This window comes from Trichoplusia ni, chromosome 27 (assembly GCF_003590095.1).
Source record: "Trichoplusia ni isolate ovarian cell line Hi5 chromosome 27, tn1, whole genome shotgun sequence".
Lineage (NCBI taxonomy): Eukaryota > Metazoa > Arthropoda > Insecta > Lepidoptera > Noctuidae > Trichoplusia > Trichoplusia ni.
Window position 1 is genome coordinate 35,965 of NC_039504.1, and position 22,281 is coordinate 58,245.

General features: G+C 35.1%; 6 protein-coding genes across 6 annotated transcripts in view; 2 read left to right on the forward strand and 4 right to left on the reverse strand.

Moving 5' to 3' along the window:
* Nucleotides 1-201: 201 nt before the first annotated feature.
* Nucleotides 202-3,738, forward strand: LOC113505955 (leucine-rich repeat protein soc-2 homolog). The gene has a single exon (XM_026888841.1). The coding sequence runs from the start codon at nucleotides 542-544 to the stop codon at nucleotides 2,243-2,245; it is 1,704 nt and encodes a 567-aa protein (XP_026744642.1). The 5' UTR covers nucleotides 202-541; the 3' UTR covers nucleotides 2,246-3,738.
* A 391-nt stretch (nucleotides 3,739-4,129) lies between these two features.
* On the reverse strand, nucleotides 4,130-7,597 carry LOC113505956 (ras-related C3 botulinum toxin substrate 1). Its single transcript, XM_026888842.1, has 6 exons — nucleotides 7,413-7,597; nucleotides 7,206-7,321; nucleotides 6,984-7,133; nucleotides 6,737-6,819; nucleotides 6,104-6,264; nucleotides 4,130-5,513 (listed from the first exon to the last, which is right to left on the reverse strand). The coding sequence occupies exons 2-6, from the start codon at nucleotides 7,319-7,321 to the stop codon at nucleotides 5,436-5,438; spliced, it is 588 nt and encodes a 195-aa protein (XP_026744643.1). The 5' UTR covers nucleotides 7,413-7,597; the 3' UTR covers nucleotides 4,130-5,435.
* Nucleotides 7,598-7,997: 400 nt separating this feature from the next.
* LOC113505954 lies at nucleotides 7,998-14,442 on the forward strand. Its single transcript, XM_026888840.1, has 6 exons — nucleotides 7,998-8,228; nucleotides 8,330-8,462; nucleotides 9,511-9,663; nucleotides 10,073-10,152; nucleotides 11,718-11,876; nucleotides 12,140-14,442. The coding sequence occupies exons 1-6, from the start codon at nucleotides 8,205-8,207 to the stop codon at nucleotides 13,754-13,756; spliced, it is 2,166 nt and encodes a 721-aa protein (XP_026744641.1). The 5' UTR covers nucleotides 7,998-8,204; the 3' UTR covers nucleotides 13,757-14,442.
* A 572-nt stretch (nucleotides 14,443-15,014) lies between these two features.
* On the reverse strand, nucleotides 15,015-15,586 carry LOC113505957 (probable prefoldin subunit 6). Its single transcript, XM_026888843.1, has one exon. It carries the CDS (start codon nucleotides 15,463-15,465, stop codon nucleotides 15,097-15,099), a length of 369 nt encoding a protein of 122 aa, XP_026744644.1. The 5' UTR covers nucleotides 15,466-15,586; the 3' UTR covers nucleotides 15,015-15,096.
* Nucleotides 15,587-16,142: 556 nt separating this feature from the next.
* Nucleotides 16,143-18,974, reverse strand: LOC113505741 (probable serine/threonine-protein kinase clkA). The gene has a single exon (XM_026888547.1). It carries the CDS (start codon nucleotides 18,972-18,974, stop codon nucleotides 16,143-16,145), a length of 2,832 nt encoding a protein of 943 aa, XP_026744348.1.
* A 157-nt stretch (nucleotides 18,975-19,131) lies between these two features.
* The window catches only part of LOC113505889 (peroxidase), a 28,921-nt gene continuing 25,771 nt past the window's right edge, over nucleotides 19,132-22,281 (reverse strand). The window contains exons 11-14 of the mRNA XM_026888747.1: nucleotides 21,972-22,104; nucleotides 21,422-21,884; nucleotides 21,193-21,339; nucleotides 19,132-21,028 (exon numbers count right to left, since the gene is read on the reverse strand). Of these exons, the coding sequence (XP_026744548.1) occupies nucleotides 20,890-21,028; nucleotides 21,193-21,339; nucleotides 21,422-21,884; nucleotides 21,972-22,104 (882 nt within the window). The 3' untranslated portion in view covers nucleotides 19,132-20,889. The remainder of the gene's footprint in view (nucleotides 21,029-21,192; nucleotides 21,340-21,421; nucleotides 21,885-21,971; nucleotides 22,105-22,281) is intronic.

Below are 22,281 nucleotides of genomic sequence, written 5' to 3' on the forward strand. Positions count from 1 at the left end.
ATCCTTTTTATCTTCGTATTATTTACCTATGTAACTATTTCAATAAATATATATTAATTTAAAACGACGGAGTTTTTATTTTTAACCTCTTGCCTCTCCTGCCAAAGGCAAAGTTACAAAGATTAACTAAAATCGCCTAAGTTAAATCGATTGTGTCTTTTGTCTAATTAAGATTGGGCTTGCCTCTTGTCAAGCCTTGAAATCTGAGATTCTGCTGATCTGAATCGAATTCCGTTCCATTCTATCGTTCCATTTTCGCATGATACTTGAGTCTTTTTTCGCACAAATCGTTAATTTTTAGGCTCAGCTATTCCATGAGTGAGAGTAATCGTATTCTAGTTGTGTGTTGTGTGCTAATAGACATTAACTTATTGTTATCGTGCTCCAATTCATTCGGGAAATCGTTCAATTTATTCCCCTAAAATTGGTATTGATTTGTGTCTTATGCGATGAGATGACAAAACCATGTCAAGTGTGTTGTAGTAAATAATCTAGTACAATTATAGATTATCACTTGTGTTGGTGTTTGGACTGTAACGGAATGAATCTCGATAATTCTTCGAGAGAAAATTCCGAAGCATTGGACTCCATCGGTACTGTTAGCCCTAGAGAAAAATATCACAGCATGAGAGAAAAGAAGTTATCTACGGCGTCTTTGACCAACGCCGAGGGTGCAAGACCGAAAGTCGTCACAGTCAAACATCCGGAGTCCAATAAGCCCAAACCCACCGCTAAAAAGAATAAACCAATCCAGGCTGATTTAGATATCATCAAAGAATTTTTAAGGTGTCGCGATGAAGGCGTCAAACGGCTGGACCTGAGCAAATCTTCTATAACATCTCTCCCACCCTTAGTCAGAGATTTAACACACTTGGTTGAGTTCTATTTATATGGAAACAAACTGGTTGCACTGCCTGCTGAGTTTGGATGTCTTGTGAACCTACAGACATTAGCATTGAATGAGAACTCCTTAGCAAGTTTACCAGACTCACTTGCCAACCTAAAATGTTTGAAAGTATTGGATTTACGTCACAACAAGCTGACTGATATACCGGAGGTTGTATTTCATTTAACTTCGTTGACAACGTTGTTTTTGCGATTCAACAGGATTAGGGTGGTTGGAGATGGAATAGCCAACCTAACCAATTTGACTATGTTGAGCTTGAGGGAGAACAAAATCAAGGAATTATCATCTGGAATTGGCAAGCTGGTGAATCTAGTAACATTTGATGTCTCACATAACCATTTAGAACATTTGCCACAAGAAATTGGTAATTGTGTAAATTTATCAACACTGGACTTGCAGCACAATGAATTACTTGATATTCCAGAGACTATTGGTAATCTACAGGCCATAACCCGACTTGGTCTCAGATACAACAGGTTGACTGCTATTCCGGCTACACTAAGCAACTGCAAGCATATGGATGAGTTCAATGTAGAAGGAAACTCTATTTCCCAGCTGCCTGAGGGACTATTGGCCAGTCTGAATGAGTTGACAAACATCACCCTATCCAGGAATTCCTTTGGAAGCTACCCATCAGGTGGCCCAGCCCAGTTCACTAATGTATTCTCTATCAATTTAGAACACAATCAGATTGATAAGATACCATATGGAATCTTTTCAAGGGCAAAGAATTTGACAAAACTCAACATGAAAGAAAACTTGCTGACATCACTGCCACTTGACATTGGCACTTGGGTTAACATGGTAGAACTGAACTTAGGAACCAACCAGTTAGCTAAGCTACCTGATGACATACAATGTCTGCAGAACTTGGAGGTGCTCATATTGTCCAACAATTGCTTAAAGCGCATTCCACCCAGCATTGGGAGCCTTAGGAAACTGAGAGTGTTGGATTTAGAAGAAAACAAACTAGAAGTTTTACCCAATGAGATTGGATTCTTACATGATCTACAGAAATTGATAGTGCAGTCCAATCAATTGACATCTCTCCCACGATCTATTGGGCATTTGACTAACCTGACATATTTGAGTATTGGTGAAAACAACCTGCAGTATATACCAGAGGAAATTGGAACATTGGAGAATTTAGAATCATTGTATCTAAATGATAATCAAGCCTTGTGCAACCTACCATTTGAGCTGGCTCTATGTGTGAGTCTGCAAATCATGAGCATTGAGAACTGCCCATTGACAGCTATCCCACCAGAAGTGGTCTCATCGGGCCCATCTCTAGTTATCCAGTACCTGAAGTCACAAGGCCCTTACAGAGCTATGTGATATCAGGAAGATGATTATTTACCAGCCAGTGAGGGCTAGTAAATGTGTAGATGCTTGAAGAAAACTATCAAGCTTTACCAGAATATGTATACTCAAATAATTTTTGTTGTGAAATAACCAATTCTATCACAAATGCTATGAATGAAGTTTAAAACTAAGAATTGTACAATTTATGAACTTGCATTTTCAATTCTATCATGAATTATATGTGTTAAATGTATTTCAGTGTCCAGTTTTACAGATATTTAGAACTCCCATATGCTAATTAATGTTTTCATTACATAGATATTTAAGATTTCAGCCATTGTTTTATCTGTATCACAAAAATTATAAAAACACAAAAATAAACTGATTAGTGTTAGTAGATAAAAGTATGTTGTAAAATGCTGTATATAATGTAAATGCACAATAACCATTTTAAAAGTTTTTGAATCCTTTCAAGGAATTTGAATAAGAAATTGTGAGAATAATATTCAATTTTGGAACAAGTGTCAAAGAAAGCTAATTTCATATTTGTTATTATATATGTAATGATAATAATTCTTAAAAGAAATGTGTGCAATCTATGGGATTTATTACTTGAGTATTTTATACCACACTAACAATTCAAAAATGTGGGTTTAGAACCCTCAGGCTACTTGAAAGTTGTTTGGTATAAACTTACTTTAAATAATAGTTTTAAAATGTTTAAACCCATCATAAACTGTTTATATTATTTGACAATATCTAGTTGTACTGTTAAATTGTTGATAAAGGTATTTTTCAATCAAAACTTATTTAGTACTTGTCATAAATGGATAAATCATTTTAACCACTAAAGTTTGTAATCAGTATTTTATGTGTAATTAAGAATTGATGTTTTATAGATGAGTTAATTATATGTATATTATTAGAGATTGAAACCTATAAAAAGATCTCATGATAACATTATTTGATGTTCAAGCTGTGTGTTCACTTGACTATGAATTTTCTAACACATGACTAATTTACATAATTTATTATAGGTTTCCTATCTGTTGCATTTATTTTTACATTTATAAGTGTAATTTAGAATTAATTATTATATTTTATTAATTACAACTGTATTCGTAGTGATGATTAATAGCATCTTTTTACAAATTGTTTATTCTGACTCTTGTGCGCACACAATTTAGTTCATTATGATCTATAATGACATTATTTACAATTTTTATATTCATAGTTCTAAAATGAAAATTGATGTTAATATTTTATACGATATAACATAGTTATCTAGTCACAATTGATTTTTGAATGGCTATTTTCTGATCGATTACATGTATTTGATGTATTCCATGACATAACTTCCTAATATGGTCTTTCATTGTTATTATAAACGCTGCTTTTGCAATTTATGCTAAGCATCTGGTAAAACCTTCCTAATTTTAAAGTTGATCCGTGTGTAGGTATTTGTTTATAATCAATGTTTCAGTGACATGTAAACGTGTTATATGAAATAAATAAATTATATAGTACCACTGTCCTTTTTTTGACCTGTGTAGCAGCTACCTATATCAAATAATATAATATACGCCTTTTTGGAAAATCCGAATGGGTAGACGGCAATGGCATTATTCATATATTGGCGTGCTTTATACCTACAGTATAAGTATAATAGCACTCTGTAAAGTAATAATTGCCGCCCGCCCCACCACTTTCTGTGCTAGAACTCCTGCTCCAGCGCATTTTACGAGTAATAAGCCGAAGTTGGAGGGGGGGGGAGGGCTTAATCAATAGGAATATTTTCTTACTAAATAATAATTATTACCTGCTGACAACCGTTGGTAGATTTCATGTGCAGGGTCTCCATCTAGGGTAGATGGAGTCTTTAGTAACATGCTGGATATAAAATGAAAAAGGCCATGGTAAAGTTCAATAATTTATGAAGTGCATAGTACACAAGTTTCATTTAGCTCTTACATAAATAGGTATATACACGAATTACTTTTTGAAGCTTTACATGTAAATCAAAGCAGTCTACAAATAATATCAATAATTGTTGGTGCATAATATTATCAACACACACACCATTTTCTTTCTTACGAAATCTTTCTTCCCGCCATCATTTGTGAGGCTTCATTGTGAAGCCGACATCAGCTCCGTTATCCAGTTCCTTGTTTCAATACGTATGAGACACTATATAAGTTGTTGTGCTCTTCTTTCGTTGCGAAATTAGTACTTTTAAATGCATTATTTCTTATACCTAAGATTCCACATACAAAAATATTTCGCCCTAACAAATAACTATAAACACACTTTGTCTAATCACAAACATTATTCGAGATAAAATAATTAAATTAGTATTTATAGAAAATCGAAAAGAATATGTATATAATTGGCAATAAGACTTAATTCCACCATCACTAAAGCTTACAATAATCATGTGAGCTGCCGACATGGTTTTGTATTTTGTCCGTTATTACGTATTTGTAATATAATTCTATAAAATGTAATACAAATTCAATGTTATTGCCTTCAGTAATTGTTGTTAGCTTATGAAAAATCAGCATTGATTAGTAAATCACACTTTATTCAAAGGGAATAAAGTTAAAAACCTACCAGTAATATAAGCATGGATATTAATTATACATATCTAAATAAAATACCGCTTAATTAACAAATACGCCATTCACTGGAGAATAAATGCTTAACATCTGCAACTAATTCGAGATTAAATTGAGTATGTTAGAAACTAGCATCTACGGTCAGTCATTATTCACAAGTTGCATAAGAATATATTTCAAAACTTCGAATATTGAGGTCCAGTTGCATATACAAAAATAACATTATAGTCATTTTACATAACAGTAACAATTTGTTTCTAACCATTGAAGATATCTTTACAAAACATACTAAATAATATACTGAGTCTTACATCTATTCATAAAATCTTTGGCATTTTCATATGCTTAAACATAAGCAGAAAATATAACTAAAATAGTTGTGTGATGATCCAGATAAAGTTACATAATTATGAAGTATCACTATGCAGTATGAAGAATGTATTATATGGCACTTATGGGAATGCTATTACTGTAAATTTGTTCAATATTTGTAATAATAAAATAACAGTGTCTGTTGGTTGAGCATATTGGTATAGAAACACATTATTACTGTCGTCGAGCGTTTCCTGCATGTATAATTGTCGAATTTGTCATGGAGTTATTCTTATTTACATAATTAAACACTTCCTCTGATGTCTCTTTTGTGGTTCAGGTCTTAATACTGCACGTACAGCCTCATCAAACACCTGGATAACAATAAAAAAATAGACAGTCAATTAAGGTAAACAAATTCTTCTTCTTAGGTTGCACAAGTATTTTTGGCTAAACATAGTTGGTACATAAAGTTGTGGATGTGAGGCTTTCGCCTACATAAGGCTACCACATATTTTTAAGTACACAAACATTTAAAATTAATTGTATATTAGTGTGGTGGCTTGATAATAACTGCATTCACTTTGTTAATAAAAATAGTAATTTATCCTCGATTGAAGGAAAACACCATAAAGAAACCTGGAATTTATATACTACCTACAATACTTAGAGATGTAAAACATCAACATCCTTTGCAACCATTGTCTTATTTAAGGTTAAATAAAATAATATTCAAGCAATAATATTCAATATTAAATAAAATAGAAATGCTTTTGTTAATTGTCGAAAGAAAGAAGAATGATAACAAAAACAAACTGTTTCCACCGGTTGGTGTGAATGTGGGTTATAGCTTAAAAAAGTAGCCTATCAGGGGGACTATTATGTTCTGAAGTGTAGCTGCCCATTTGAGTGTCAAGTGTCAATACATCAAGTTACTGCCTTTATTATAAGTGAGATAATTTACCTGTTTGAGGCCACGCTGAGTCAATGCAGAACATTCCATATATTTGACAGCTCTTATTTTGTTTGCCAGCTTCTGGCCCTGTTCCCTCTTTAACGGAGACATTCCTTGCTCAGACAATAAACTCAGTGTTTCACGGTCATCTCTCAAATCAATCTTTGTACCTGTTGACAGTTAAAATATAATAACTCAGAGAAAAGTAATAATACCTTCATTTGATTGCCATACTCTTAACATAGTAGTCCATATTATTTTTAAATTGAGTTCATACAAAAATTTCACCAAAATTAGTAACAGACAGTGTTACTTTTCCCTTTCTAATACACTTTAATTTGGTTAAAATCTGTAAAAATTAAGAGATTTGCAAAAAAACTTTCTAAATGAAATCATTACCATAATTTTTAAATACGTAAAGAGATAGTTTACAACTTAAATTTCAATAGACTACATAGTTAACTCAAATTTAAAAGTTACTGCAGTTTGTACATTCATATAGATGTGTCATAAACAGGCAAAATTGTATAATTGATAAGAAATATAAATTTACCAATTAATAATCTACAATAAGCCCAGTTTATTATTAGTAGTATAATATTATAATAGTAATATGACCAATAAAACATATTTCTTACTCACCAACCAAAATAATAGGTGCATCAGGACAATGGTGTTTTATTTCAGGGTACCATTTGGAAGTCACATTTTCATAAGATGATGGGCTGTAAACAAGATGTCACAGCATTAAAAAAAACAATATATCATTCATGAACAAGTTATTGTCTAAAGAAAAAATCATATAACACAACAAAAAAGATTATTCTAACTAAGAAATAATCTAGGAGATGTTATAACATGGACCTTATAAATGGTTTATTGTATGTACCTTGTCACACTGAAGCATATAAGGAAGACATCAGTTTGTGGATAACTTAAGGGTCTAAGTCTGTCATAATCTTCTTGTCCAGCAGTATCCCAGAGACCTAGAGACACAGCTACTCCATCCACAACCATTGGCGCTGAATAATTATCAAATCTACAACAGATACACACTTTATTATAACACTTCAACATTACAGTAGTAACAAGAAATGTGAACACAACTTACACTGTGGGAACATATTCGCCAGGAAAACTGTCCGTCGTGTACGATATTAACATACAAGTTTTACCAACAGTGCCATCACCAACCACCACACATTTGATCGGCCTTCCTGATGACATCTATAGAAGAGAATATTATTGATAAATAAAGGCAAACCTATGACTCATTGTAAAACCGAAACGTATGTTAAAAACAATCAGTTAATATTACCTTTTAAAAAGGTTTTACCACTTCTCTTGAATTACAAACACTATAATAATGACAAAGAATTGAAACACTGACAAACTATTTATAGAAGAAGCAAGTTTTTCAAAATTTTACATCGAATTAGAATAGGAAACGCATTGAAAGATGGATGGGGGACATTACGGAAGGATTACAGATAAAAAATTTGACTGAGTTGACGGCCGATGTAGAAGCGTTCTATTCCATGCAATATTATTAATATCAGTGTTCACTTATTCATTTTGGTTACAGGTCCCATGGTTTTAAAATAAAAGTAAAATGATATATTGTTATATCAATTGAAAGTGTATTTTTTTTAAGAAATATAAATCTCTAATCTTTCTCTCTCTTTTTTCCGTTCTAGTGATGTTATTTACACAGTACTCATATTCCGGGAAGACTTTCCATAATATTATTTTACTCTTTGGGGAAGGCTTTGCAAATGATTTTGGCGTAAAAAGGTTATTAATAAGAAAAAAAATATAATTAAGCACTTTTCATTTTGTTTTAAGAAGATTTCTGTGTACTTGTAAAAAACTCAAAGTGATTATGGCAAGTGGTGGATAGGAGCGCATGTTTTCCCGGGAATGTCACGGACTTCAGTTATCTTGGAATCGGAACTTCACTATAGGTTAACGTACGTCATAATTAGTTATCTACATTCGACAGCACAGTACTTCATTATTTTATCTCGGGTCCTATAGGAAATAGTTATTTTAATATACAACTTTACAAAACAATATTCATGTAACTAAACTGTTCTATTGCTACGTCGCTATGTCTAATTTTCCGGATAAAAAGGTAAGTATCTCTTTGTTTAAACTTTGTAACAATGCGTGTTTACAGTGTTGATCCACTGTTATGTTTGGAACTTTTGAAACTAACAAGAGTACGTCTTTCAGAAGATGAGTGGGTCATGTGTGGAGACTCCGGAAGCGCCTGCTTGGTTATCTAAACTTGAAAGTCAGAGAGAAAAACTTAGTAAAGCGCGTTTAGGGCACGATAGCGGTGCCGGTGCCCCTTGCAACTCTTGCGGTAAGTAATACTAATAAGATTACTTATTTATCAGTGATTAGATACTATAATTATAATTCAAAGATATAATTATGTAGTTTCTAAGCTGTTTTTCTAACTCATCATTTGCATAAAAGTTACTAATCATTAAGAAGTTTATCAATTGTATGACGTCATTTAAAAACAATGAATTGAATGCACTCTTATCAAGTTCAGGTAGAAATATTGGAAGTAGGAAATATTAATGCCTAGTAATTCAATTTACTTTCCAAGTATGGGTAGTACTTCTGGTACTACAAAAGTAATGAATAAATTTAATTACACATCCATTTTGAAGTTGAATGATATTTATTTGAATGGTCAAAATGCATGAAGGTTTCAAGGTCAGCATTCAAGTTGAACATAAATCATATTATGCATTAATGCTAATACATAACACAACAGCAAACAATAGAGAAGAAAATATTTATAGTTAAACATAAACATAAATTATTTATACGAATAAAAACACAATGGATTTAAATTAAATAAAATGGTTCAAACCTCCTAAGCCAAGACACTAGCATGATAAATTTGGTTTGGCAAGATGTTATAATAGATCAAAATGGAATATCCCTATAACTTTGGAGCAGATTCCTATGAGTTTAAACACTGATGCTTTAATTTAATGCAGGTCAAAAATCTGGAGTTTTTTTTTCATTGAATCATTTTAAATGAGCTAAAAAATAAAATATTAAGACCATTTAAAATGTCCCTGTTATTTACTTTAATGGTAATCAGAATAAACAAGGAAGAAGTTTATTTATTTCTAAATTAATTTCTGAGAGACCTCATTGACTTTAAAAGTAAATTGACTCAGACGAAGGGACACATTAATGTTGCAAAAAATAAAAAAAGATTAAAGGATTATTTAAATGCAGCACTTGAATATTAGTTGATTACTGCAGTACTATGAAATATTTATTCTTCTTTTTGTGTTTACGAGATATAGCCTGGTCATTAACTGATACAGTGCAGTCCTTTGGGTAAGTAACTCTGAATAACTTAAAACTTTACTATTTCCACACAGGTCCATCATGCCCCGGTTTAGACCTTCACTTCTGGAGAAAGGTTTGCCGCTCCTGTCATTGCAGTAAAGATGTCCATGACGTTCAGGATGATGACCTATCAGGATGGGCACAGTTTGAGCTGCTTGGCACTGCAAGACCTAAGAAGGCTTCATGTATGTATTACTAGCATAATAGTTTAATTTTTAATTTGGCTAGGGATTTCCTATTGATGAATGGCTTGCTTTGGGTAATCAATTAGACAAGGAAATTCAATAAACAGGCACAACTTTTAAATCTTATATTAAAATTGAAATTTACATATGGCAGAATTTTAAAAGAAATCATATTCCTCAATTCAAAATTAAATAATGAAAACACTTTTTTTTTAATTTTCAAAACATTCTAATAAAACATATAAACAAAAAATGATTTGAATGTTTTTATTGAAATTCATTCAAATCATGATGAACACTAATAACAGAATGTTTTGATCTATTTCCATTGTTGGATATTTTTAAACATAAACATTCAATTCTCCAAACAGGATTTTGAACTTATCAAACTATGATTTGTGTTTTCCAGTACCCCTAATCAAAATTCGCGGAGTAACTGATAAGCCGGTCAAACTTGATTGGGTGCCTCCAAATGCATCTACAGAGCTGGTGAGTAACAATTTATTATTATATTTAGCGGATAACGTCAGTCCGTTTCCTATTAATGATTAAACTTCAACTTGGTACAGAAAAAGTCCCGGATAATGTCGATATCTATACATAAATTTCATAAAGAATTACGTGATGCACACAAAGTTCGCACGAACTTGCAGTCTGAAGTTTCTGGACAAATTTCATTTTCCAACTACTACTATACACATTGGCACTTAGCCGGAACTTTAACATTGCCCTACGACCATCAAAGCATAAAAACTTTACATTTTGTGAACTTTAATTGAATTATCCTTTATTTTTTAATTAACATGTGTTGGAGATGGTTCCCAGTCTTACACATTCGGCTGTATACCTTAGTTCACAAGGAAGGTTACAATATCAGTCCACCATATGTTCAGTTCATCTCAATTTACATAACAGAAATGTAGAATTTACACCATCATGATCACATTAATCTGCTCTTGTAGGTCTTTATCATCTTTCTACTCTAATAATGGTAATATAAAAATGCGTGAGATGCCGCTCACGACCGCTTCCGTACTCTTACTTTATATCCTCATGTTTCACTGTAGTCAGTGTGAATTCATAAGGCTTCGATCTATTTTATGTAATTATTAGATATTTGCACGATTAGTCTGTAGGGACATTAGTAACTTTCGACTAGTACAGAAATATCCATCATTCTGTAACGTGCGTTGCCCCTGGCAGGTAAAAAAAAACTGTTTATTTCCATGAAAATATGTCTCAATGAAACATCACACATAAGTAGCAAAAATCTATTACATCTAAATTGTAGGCCCTTATGGAGTCACAGTCTTATATAATAATATAATTTCATTTACGAAAATTTTCTTTATGTATTTTTCACAATATAAATTTTATTGTTATACATTCCTTGCCCTTATCCCAATTATTATTTGGGATCGGCGCAACATGTCTTCTTCTGACGTCATCTCAGAAGAAACATTCTTTGCAGCCATATCGTCTTTCACTCCATCTATCCACATCCATATATCTATCCAATTCATCCATCGTTTCCTTGGTCGTCCTCTTCCCCTATATCCATCCACATCCTTACTCAACTTCCCCTTACATACTCATTTCTTACTCTATCTGCTCTCGTAACACCACACATTCCTCTTAACATTCTCATCTCTGCTGCATGCACTTGTCTGTCATTCATCCCTATTTTATTGTGAAAATACATAAAAAAAAAATACCTACCTACACTCGGGGACTGCCGCGGTAAAGCTATTGCATTAATAGTATACTTATACACCTATATACTTTCTCACAAACAGCTGATTATGTATTCGTCCGATTTCGGAGCAGCTCGTCTCGATTCGGGCGAGTTCCGTAAAGTCGTACAATACGTCTAATCGCATGACACACAGCGCTGTGTCGAAGACTGCCGAACTGACACGACGTTAGACGATGCACGGCCTTGGGAGCACGGGAGCGTGAGGTTTTTTCGTTACGGAATTTCTGGGTTTAGTCCCCGCGCTCAAGGCCTGCGATAGAAGTTATGCAATAGCTTAACAATGTATTTTGATGTGTAGGTGTCGGAGTACATGTCGTGCCTGGGCTCGCTGGCGCCGGTGTCGGGGTCGGAGGCGGCGCGGCGGCGGCGCGCGCAGCTGCGCACTCAGCTGCCGCCGCACGACGTGGCGCCCGCCGTCAGGCAACACGCTACTGACTTCGAGAAGTCCGAGCATACTGTGAGTATTCGAACTACTTTATTTTTTGATGTAGGGGATCCTTCTAGGTCCTATGATTCCTTAGGTGTGATATATTTATTCACAATTATTGTTACTAATTTATATTCCTTAAGTGGTCATTATTTAAGGAATAGATTGTTTAATTTGTATTTAATTCTTACAATCAGAGCATAGTATGTATATTGATGTAAATTCCTACACCTTTTATAGATTTGCTTTCTAGTCCAGAAATGGTGATTAATCTTTTTTTTTTGTTTTGCTAGGAATACATAACTCGCATCAAAGACCATGTCGTCGGTATGGGGAATGTCGTCCGGGTCGGCCCGCTGCAGAACGGAGATGTCTTCTCTGTGGAAAGCAGCAAAACGCATACTGCTACAAAATCCTATGCACTACCACTTAAAATATCGAATGTATCCAGAGGTATCAAATATAACATCGTTCCAAAGAACGCTTCCGACAAAAAGCTAGTCCTAGATTCACAAGGAAACGTCGTTAGCAGCGCCGCTAACCTGCCCGATTACAAGTCCAGTCCTATACTGAGCCGAATTGTGAAAGACAAGCTACATATCATGCGCATAGAGTCAGATAGGATTAAGAGCGCTGTAGAACATGGCCCAGTATACGATAAATTATTCAAGAACTTAGATGACTTGAACATGCCCGTCACAAATGATGTGTATCTGCAACCTATCAAACTCTTCCGCGAAGAGTACAACAACAACCCTCAGTTCAAAGAAGAAACTAATGAGTTCTCCAGCAAGGCTCTTGGAGCTCAAATTATGCCGGACTTGTGGTCTAACAGCAATAACAATGTTATGGGAACTGCTAAATTAATGGACTGCAGAATACAGAAAGGAACTATTTTTGCGCCAAATGGTGAGATATGGAGCTGGAAGAATGAACCAGTTACTCCTGAACACAGTGGCACCTTACGCTCCACTAAGATTAATCCTCAATACTCGACAGTAACGAAGCCAATAAACCAGGTCGAACCACAGCAGACTGCACCCTTGAGGGAGTATCTGAGAAGTCACTCTGAAGACGACCTCCCTCCTCCGCCGCTACCTAACTACAGCACGTATCCCGGTGCGGCGCCTCCAACGCCTACACCTGGGACTGGACCCGCAGACTGGAACAACCAAACTATTGATAATGCTCATCCCATTGCTGAAAACGCTGACTACTTAGGTCTGCCACAGAACTATGGAGAAAGTACCGATCAGATAATTGATCAACTTGCTGATTTATCGTTGAGCCCTGCTGAGGTGGAGTTTAACAGGAAGCTCTATAACGAGGGGGTGCCCTGCCAACGTTGTACCAAGTCGATGTTCGCGGGTGAAGTTGCTGTCAAGGCTGAACGTGCAGGCCACGAAGCTATTTGGCATCCACAGTGCTTTACATGCAGTAAATGTAACGAGCTTCTCGCGGACCTCGTGTACTTCTTCTACAAGGGAGAAATATATTGCGCCCGAGACTTGGCTGACGTGTTGGAGATCCCGCGTTGCGCAGGTTGCGATGAACTTATATTCACTCGTCCATACACAGCGGCGGAAGGACGAGCGTTCCATGTTCAGCATTTCTGTTGCTATCATTGCGACGCACCGTTGGGCGGCAAGAAGTACGTGCCAGATGATAAGACTGGCTTGCCAATATGTTTGCAATGTTACGACCAATTCTATGCCGAGCGTTGCCGTGCTTGCGGCGGTGTGATAGGCCCGGAGCAACAAGGTGTTTCTTGGAGCAACATGCATTGGCATGCTGAATGTTTCATATGTTCTGGCCGGATGTGCGGTAAAAGTTTACTTAGCGGACGATTCGTCGTCAAGCAAGAAATGCCATTCTGCAGTGTGCCATGTGTTCAGAGCCGAATTAAGTAAACACGTCTTATGGTCTTATTTATTAATGTTAAGAAGGTAACATTATTCTAAACTTTTAATATTATATTTTATTCAATTTACATCAATGCAATTGTTCTATTTTTGATAAAGATATTTAAAATGTAGTTATACAAAAACACGTGCTGTCTATAGAAATTAACAGATGTAGTTATAGGTTCTATTTACGAGATAAATATTAATTGCTGTAATTGGTTTTTCACCGTTGTAATTAAAATAAATAAATTAAAGTCTGAAAAGTATGAGACATGAGATAGAGAAAAACTTTATGATAAGGTATCAATGTTCCTCTACCTTGGGACCAATAGAGAGACAATATGTAGTATTATGAAGCATTCCATTGGTATATTGTGGTTATGTAGCTGTTCTTTCATAGATTTATATTTAAGTAATGATTTCGATAATCGTAATTTATTTATACTTGCGTTAATTTATAGTGAAATACTTTATTAGTATGTAGTATAGTATAGTCCTGTAGAATGTGATAAGTGGTACTAAAATGGCGCTCTATGACATAAAAGCGTCCGCTTCTATTTTTAGAATTATGATTATGATTGAAAGATATATTTATATGTAGTTATAAAAGTGAAATGGAAAGGAAGTGCCATCAAATGTATTATTTTTGGATGATTCATATATTATGTATAGAAATAAAGATTTTTCTTAAATTATCTTGTTTTAATTTACCTTTATTGCTTACATTTTCAAACTAAAAGTTACTTGGTGGTGGGCCACTCTTTACGCATGCAGGCTCCTTTGGAACCATATATGTGTAACAGAGGAGTTCTAATCATCAAGAGCTTCATTTGTTTCTGCCAATAATAATTGTAAATAGAAGAAAAGAGAGATATTTTTGGCTGACATAATTTTCGTTGGAGTTGGGTTACCTCAGGAAAATGTCACTGCAATATTTTTTACCGCGCAAAGCCCTCTGTTGATGTGTCGTGACTTCAATCCCCATGTACAAGTATTTGTGTCAACCAAAAATGCTAATTGTGGGTCTAGGAGACTTGTGTATGTGAAACCGCGATGGCACAAGGATTCAACTACTTGGTGTTTAATAGTGATTTGGTTGGAGTCACTTTAAAGAAGAATAATAAAATGTCAAAGACCTCATCACCATCATGTTCTTTATTTGTATATATCATGAAATCCTGCTCGTTTTACTGTGACTATTTTGCTATATTAATAACTACTCTTGAATACTGTAAGACTTCCAGGGACAAATGAAAACACAGTATTATATGTTAAACGTATAATTAGTTAAATAGACATAATGCAAAAAGAAGAGTTAGGTAAATAAGGTTGTTTTTTTATACTTCTTAAGCCTTTATCTTTAGTTTGTTAAGGTCAATCTTAAGCTTGTTCAGGTTCTCTTGGAGGGCTTCTTGCTTGTTCTCTAAAGCAAATATGTGGTCATCTGCTCTTTTGATCTCTTTGCTAATGTACTCCATACGCTTAATTACATTCTGTGTAGCATCTTCTAAGTCTTGTTTCACTAGCACGGGCCCGATCAGTTTGTAAACTTCTGCGTCCTTTTTCAACAGCAATAGTTCCTCTTTAACCGCTTTGTTTTCATTTAACTGACTATCTAATTGTTGTTTCTGTGCGACTGCCTTACGGTAATCTTTTTGTATACCGCTTAATAACTCCAGCTCCTTCTGCATCTTTTTCTGGATTTCTTCAGTCATTTTGATAGAATATTTGATTAAATACTATTTTTTTTTTTAAAGTTAAAAATTCTGCTTTTGAATCGAAAATGCTTCGCAAAATATGTCTTTGGAAGAATAAGATTCGAGGTTATAATTTTGACATTGACACTTGATTCTCACTTTCAACGTTTAGTTTATACAGCATGCTTATTTATAAATCCTCTTTTGTATGGAGGAAAATTGCTATACAAAAATGATTTCACAGGTAATTTTGCATAAATCAATCCCCGGTGTTTACTATGCACGGGTCAAATCAAGCCTTTTCAGCCCTGAGCTTACACAAATCATTTATACCTTCATACCTATTTACCTTTTCGAGGTAGATGAGAATAAAGTATTTTTTGAATAATGTGATTTTTGTTAAAAGTTATATACTTCATTTAAACATTTAGAAAAAATAAAACGGTGAATCATTTAAAAAATATATTTTATTTTACTAACTACATAAATATGTGACTTTATGGTATAATTAACGTTTCAGTCGGAATTATATCCTTTACAGAAAACAATAATAAAAGAGAAAAGTCATACGTGATATTAACTAATATTTACTTAAGTCTTATAGCTATAATAATAACTTAATCCGTATCAGACTATAAATTTGGTACTCAATAAGTAACTACTTCAATAATAACAGCTAAAGCCATCTTTAAGGTCTATAACTTCTCTCCATACTCAAGAGTCCACATGTAATTAGCATTAGGATCTCCACTCTTTTTAGCTTGCTCATCAATATCTGCAGTCTTCTTTAGTATACTTTTTACAGTATCATATAAATGTGGGCTTAACGCAGCGGCTTCTAGTTTTTCCGACCTCTTTTCGAACGTTCCACGTTTACCAAACCTTTCTCTTACAAACTTTTCATACAAATCTTCATCTTCATCCTCTTCACCTTTGCCGTCGGAGTCTTTTCTCTTATAGTTTGATTTTTCGGGTTTGTGTCCATAATAGTCATAATAATTAGATTCAGGTTTATAATCGTCTCTGTCATTTTGTTCTCCACTATCATTATCATTATGTTTATCCTTTTCGTTTTTGTCCTGCCTTGTCCTGGCTTTGTTGTCTTGATTATAATAATGCCCTGGTTTATCGTAACTTTCGCTGCTGTGCTTAGATTCTTTTTTGTCATGGAATGGATAATTGTCGTGAGTGTAAGATAATATATCATCGGGTAATTTGATTTCTGGTAGTTTAATGGCTAAGTCATCGAATTTAATGTTAAGGTTAGCATCGTATTTCACATCTTCAGGTGCAAAAACGTCAAGTGTTCCTTCATCTTTCGTTACTTCAGATTTTTCTTCTTTAGGAGCTTCTGTAACTTTGTTATCATTATTATCATCATGTTTGTAGTTCAAGGGTATTCTTTCAAACTGTTGTTTGACGTCACCTTGTTGTGCTTTGTGCTCTCGAACTAATTTGTCACTTTGACTATTGTCTTGTAAGTTTTCCGATCCTTTAACACCTAAGAGTGATTCTAAACTGTCCGATTCATCACTATTACTCGACTTAGTCTCTTCACTAGACTCATTATCATTTTCGGCATGGATTTCAACAACAGGTTTAACTTCACCATCATTTATATGAATCAGTTTATTACCTAGTCTGTTTATTTTGGGGTTAAGTACATTGTCATCGTTACTTGGAGGTTTTGAGTTTGAAGCTAGTTGAGGTAAAGCTGTGGTAAGAGGTAATATTTCCACAGCCTTTTTCGGATCATCGCTAATAAGATTACCAGTTTGCGGCAATTTTATTCCGAATTGGTTCGAATCGTCCTCATCACTTTCACTACTGCTTTTACTTGACGATTCTAGATTTAATTTAGGTTTAACATTAAAGTTATTTTTTTCGTTGTTTTGATAAGTTAGGCGCTGATTTTCCTGAGAACTATCATCCTGTTTATATTCATTGCTTTTTTCGAGATTGGGTTTGATTCTTTTAAAATTGTTCCGGTCATGTGTTTCTGAACTGTCGCTTTCAGCGCTATTTGTTTTCGTTTGTTCGTCTGATGCCTCCTTGCTGAGAAATTGTGCTGTTAAGTACTTTTCGCTATTTATTGGCGCGTTGACTTTATTCCCAAAGCTCTTTTCAGTTTTTTCACCAGTGAGGTTTGTCTCCTTACTTATTTCTTCGCTGTTACTGTACTCGCTACTGAGTTTATCATTTCTTCGATGACTACTGGAGTCTCGGACGGGAGCTCTATCTACATAATCTCCGCGTTCATTACTACTGTCATAACCACGGCTGTGTTCGCTGCTTCGATGTTTGGCACGTTCGCTACTTGTGTCGGATTCACCACTGGCTTTCTTATTTTTATAATTGTCATGTTCGTTGCTGCTGTCTTCTGCACTGCTAGTATTAAGGTTTTCACGATGTTCGCGTTCATCACTGCTATAGTGTTCGGGGCTGGGTTTTTTATTTGTATATTCTTCTTCACTGCTATTTTCGTACTGAATTGGCTTCCCATTTTTATAATTGTCACGTTCTCCATTACGTACGTTAATGTCTTGCTCGTCTCTGTTATTGTGATATTCTCCTCTAGGCTTCAAGTTTTTGTAGTTGTTGACTTCGCCGCTTTCGTCATACAGGCGGCTTGGTTGTTTAGTATTATAATCTGCATGTTCTCTGCTGTTTTCTTCTTCATAGTTAGGTTTATTGTTTCTATATGCTACACCACGCTCTCCACTGCTATCTGCCTCCTGACTATTTGGTCTGTTTCTTTGATCGTGATATTCATCACTTTCATCACGAGCTAATGATTTATTGTCATCGTTGCTTTCACCAGTAGGTTTAATCCGTTCGGGATATTCGTGAGCATTGTCGCCATTGTTTCCGCGGAGTTTTCTATAGTCTTGGTTTTCACCACTCTCTTCGGAGTCACTAACAGACTTCTCAGCAGAATTATTTGGTGTATATTCTCCTCTTGCTTTACTTTCGTTGCTTTTATCGCTGTCGTTTTCATGTTCACTAGAATCTTTTGCTGGACTAGCTTGATTTTGTTTACCATCATGAACTGTTTGTATGCTGAAATCAGCTAAGTTAGCTCCCGAAATAGTGTTAGGCGGTCTGTGAATTAGTTCTCCAGTTGGTGCACCGTGTGCGGTTTCGTAGTTAACTGCAGTAGGCTTCACGATTTTGCTTGGTAGCGGACTATCATTCGGATCATCCGTTGATCGTTTGCGTCGATTAATGCTATTTTTTGGATGACCTGTACTTTTATTGAGAATGTTCGTTTTGTCATCTTTCTTATAGACGTACTTTAACACCGTATCGCTATTACCAATTTGATTCTTTTTCGTATCATTGCTGTGATTAGCCTCAGAGGTAACTGGAACGTTGCAATCCGTATTGTTAGTGTGTGAACAATCATTCTTTGGAACTAATACTGTACTGACTGTACAATTTTGTGAATCTCCGGTAGTGTTACAGTTTTGTTGAATGTTTCCATTCTCACTCGTGCTGTTATTCTCGAAAATAGTGGCATTGGTCATCTGAAGAGTGAACGAAAATGTTATTATTAGTTGTAAAAACTTAACTAAAAATAATAAATACACATGACAACTATGAGTACGTATCTACTTACCACAACAGTGAAGAGTGCACTTCTAATAAATTAAGGGTGAAGTGGGTGGGTAATAAAACCAGAACTATTAGCTAATATTTATTGCAACATAATATTTACACAATCTACTTCCACTTAACATGCATTGCCTTACAAATTATACTTTAACTTGAACTATAAATAAATAAAAGAATAACAAAACTGTGGATCTACTGCAGCACAAGTTTGATAAAGGTAAATGCTGTCAAACTTTCACGATGATTTTCCTTACATATTGGTTTACTTTAAAATCTTTAAAATAAGGATTTTGTCGAGATTTGCATTTACCTTTACAGCAACGGTGGTAGTGAGGAGAGTAAAAACTTAATAAAGCTTATCTTTGAACTAAACGACGGCTTTATACATTTTTTAATCTATGGGGAAATGCGATACTTCTGCATAACCTCACAGTTCGGTTGTAAAAAGGGATGGCGCTGCCTATGTGTATATCTCCATCCCTTTATATTGTTTAAGTACTTGTTTATTGTTGAAACGATATTTATGCACTTTATTAAGCTTAAATTCTACAAGCAATAATAATATCTACTTATTTAAAACTACTATTAACTAATTTACTTACTAACTACTGTGGTATTGTGTTGAAGGATATGACTGAAGGATATTTCGATGATGTCTGAATATAGTGTAGGTAAATATTGTATCAGTGCTAGATATTGACTGTTTCAGATATCATTAAATAAACTTCAGGGTACTCAGACTTCGTAAGAAAGGACACAAGTCTCCGATGCCCGAGTATTAAGTTTCCAAACGATTGACGCACTTCAGCAATCAGCCATCAGGTAGTCTACCACTATTCCATTTTGTTAACTCATTGAGATGACGCATTAAACTCTATAGAGTAACCCCTTAATATGCCTCGCTTATACAACTGCAGCTATCTGCCTGTAAGAGGTGGTGTTAGGCGGGGAACTACAAATACTGCCCGCTTCTCGGGGAGGAAGCGAGCAGTGTTAAATTGTTAGATAAGCTTCTGGGTGGTGAATACAGCCGCGTCATTTAAGGCCGACGGGTATTAGAGACTTGTGATCCCTTACATACGAACTTTCCTACTTCTATTTCTACAAGTGATTATAACATAAATCCAGAATAATCTCACAATACACTAACTTAATTGTCTTAATTATATGGCAAATATAACCACTTTAGCTTCGGCTTAGCCATCTTCTACGTTTTGTACAGTTCTTAAGCTATTTATAAATAGGTTTTCCTAAACTTAACATGCTTCACAAGTTAATCGCTCATTTATCAGTATTTAGTATCTTTTCTTAGTTACATTTCAAAAGTGTTATACTTAGGTAGAATGACTTAAGGTTCTGAAAACATTGAGTTCCGTTGACTTCCTAGGATTTTATGTGTTGCTAGCATATTTAAGTAAACAAAAGTATTGTGTTTTATATACAACAATATGAACTACTAGTGTAGAAAACCTTAACAAAGACCTTTGCACAAAATCGTTGATAATACTTAATGGAAACAACACAATAAAAGGTCAATGTTAAAAGTTCAAGCAATCATTTGAGAGCTTACTTCAAAATTTTGTCGAAATCTTAATGATGCATAAATACGCGTACTACGTACATAACTATGTTGTTGAAACATTTAAGAGATTTAAAAAAATGAATTTACATCACGAAGAAAATTCGACAAATTCTATGTAAGCTCTCTAACCATTTTACACGTGAGAAAACCATCGACTACCATCAAACACAGACTCGTCTAGCTTGAACTATTACAGTTACACTGTTGACTAAAACATTACACTAGGTAAATACTCTACTGTGCGACTATTTCTTGCCCAAGTAAGGGTCGTATGTGAAGCTACTCACATATTGTTTCGCGGCGCCGTGGAAAGGCGCGGGCTCAGCCCACTTGCTGAAGTCCATTGAGGGGATAATACCACTTCTGCATGGCACGCGAGGATTCCTAAAAAATGAAAAGTTTAGTATTAATTTAAAATAGGATATTTAGTTTTCGTTGTTGTGAAATTCTCTTTTTGACATCCTATCAGTGCCACAGCAAACTTGCTCTGAACACTAAGAAGGTATCAGATAAAATAATCATCAGAAAAGGAATCAATTCACACTTACAATTCGTGGTCAGGCAAGACCATGGGGTACAACTGAACGGTGTCGATAATGTCAGTGTTGTCGCAAATAACACGCGCCAAACGTGCCTTCCTGATCTCAACGAGCTGTTCCGGAGTAAATGATGATGGCTGGTTTGGTAACTCGAACCTAAAAGGTAAGTAAATTAGAAATAAAGTACTTATTTGTCAGTTCGATATTTCAAATATTGAAAGGTTGATTTGTTTCTTACCAGAATCTGTCACCACGTCTAGAGTAGGAGAACTGAGTGGCAATGACGCAAGCGAAAGTGGGTCCTAACATGGAACCAGGGAGAGGACGCTCGGATACACCACCAGACCAAAGATCCACATCAATTGGGTGGTCGAAGATTGTTTCGTATTTCTGTACGGTGGCATTAGGCATAGATCCAAACAGGTCTTGGAAAGTATCAGCTGGAGGTAGTCCGCAGAACTTTCTGAACTCCATGTAGCCAGGTAGACCAAATTCACGACCTCTCTGCATGTTGAATGACACCAAATCCATTCCGAAACGTGCTCCGACCTTCTTGAAGAGATGGTTGGTGACCTCTTGGGTGATGGAGTCGTCCATAGCTTGTGCAACTTGGTTCATCAGACCCATGACGTATTCGTCAAGAACACCAGCTCTGTATAAGTCGTATGGCCTACGAATCAAGTCCGAAAGTCTCTTCGATGCTGCAAGAAAATTAATGGACATAATCAAATGTTGCCTATGCCTAAGACGTATGTCTCTACTTTATAATAGAGCTATTTGCTACTTACCAATAAACTTGTGTGCCTTGGACCATCTTTCCACAGCAGTAGGCAACAATGAATGTCCAAATCGATACGCGGCAGCAGCGAATGAGGCAATGACGTCAGGGTTCACTTCGGGATCGTAACCGTCCCAGTAACCCTGAAAGAAATCAGTCAATTAGTTGCTGTAACTGTTAAGTAGAACGTGAACGATGAGTTTAGTTCAATAGCCTGCGAAATCATTATGTAACAGTCTAAAACTAAGCATTGCAATAAATAGCTTTAATGGTAAGAAAAGTCATTGAAATCTTTTTGCAAGAATATTATTATCTATAGG

Excerpts from the sequence above, each read along its gene's own strand:
- LOC113505955 (XM_026888841.1), top strand. The coding sequence starts at position 542 with ATGAATCTCGATAATTCTTCGAGAGAAAATTCCGAAGCATTGGACTCC.
- LOC113505741 (XM_026888547.1), bottom strand. The coding sequence starts at position 18,974 with ATGACCAATGCCACTATTTTCGAGAATAACAGCACGAGTGAGAATGGA.
- LOC113505954 (XM_026888840.1), top strand. The coding sequence starts at position 8,205 with ATGTCTAATTTTCCGGATAAAAAG. Across the intron at positions 8,229-8,329 it reads CTAATTTTCCGGATAAAAAG|AAGATGAGTGGGTCATGTGT; the intron begins GTAAGTATCTCT and ends TACGTCTTTCAG. Across the intron at positions 9,664-10,072 it reads AAGACCTAAGAAGGCTTCAT|TACCCCTAATCAAAATTCGC; the intron begins GTATGTATTACT and ends TGTGTTTTCCAG.
- LOC113505957 (XM_026888843.1), bottom strand. The coding sequence starts at position 15,465 with ATGACTGAAGAAATCCAGAAAAAGATGCAGAAGGAGCTGGAGTTATTA.
- LOC113505956 (XM_026888842.1), bottom strand. The coding sequence starts at position 7,321 with ATGTCATCAGGAAGGCCGATCAAATGTGTGGTGGTTGGTGATGGCACT. Across the intron at positions 7,134-7,205 it reads GGCGAATATGTTCCCACAGT|ATTTGATAATTATTCAGCGC; the intron begins GTAAGTTGTGTT and ends TATCTGTTGTAG. Across the intron at positions 6,265-6,736 it reads TGCACCTATTATTTTGGTTG|GTACAAAGATTGATTTGAGA; the intron begins GTGAGTAAGAAA and ends AACTGTCAACAG.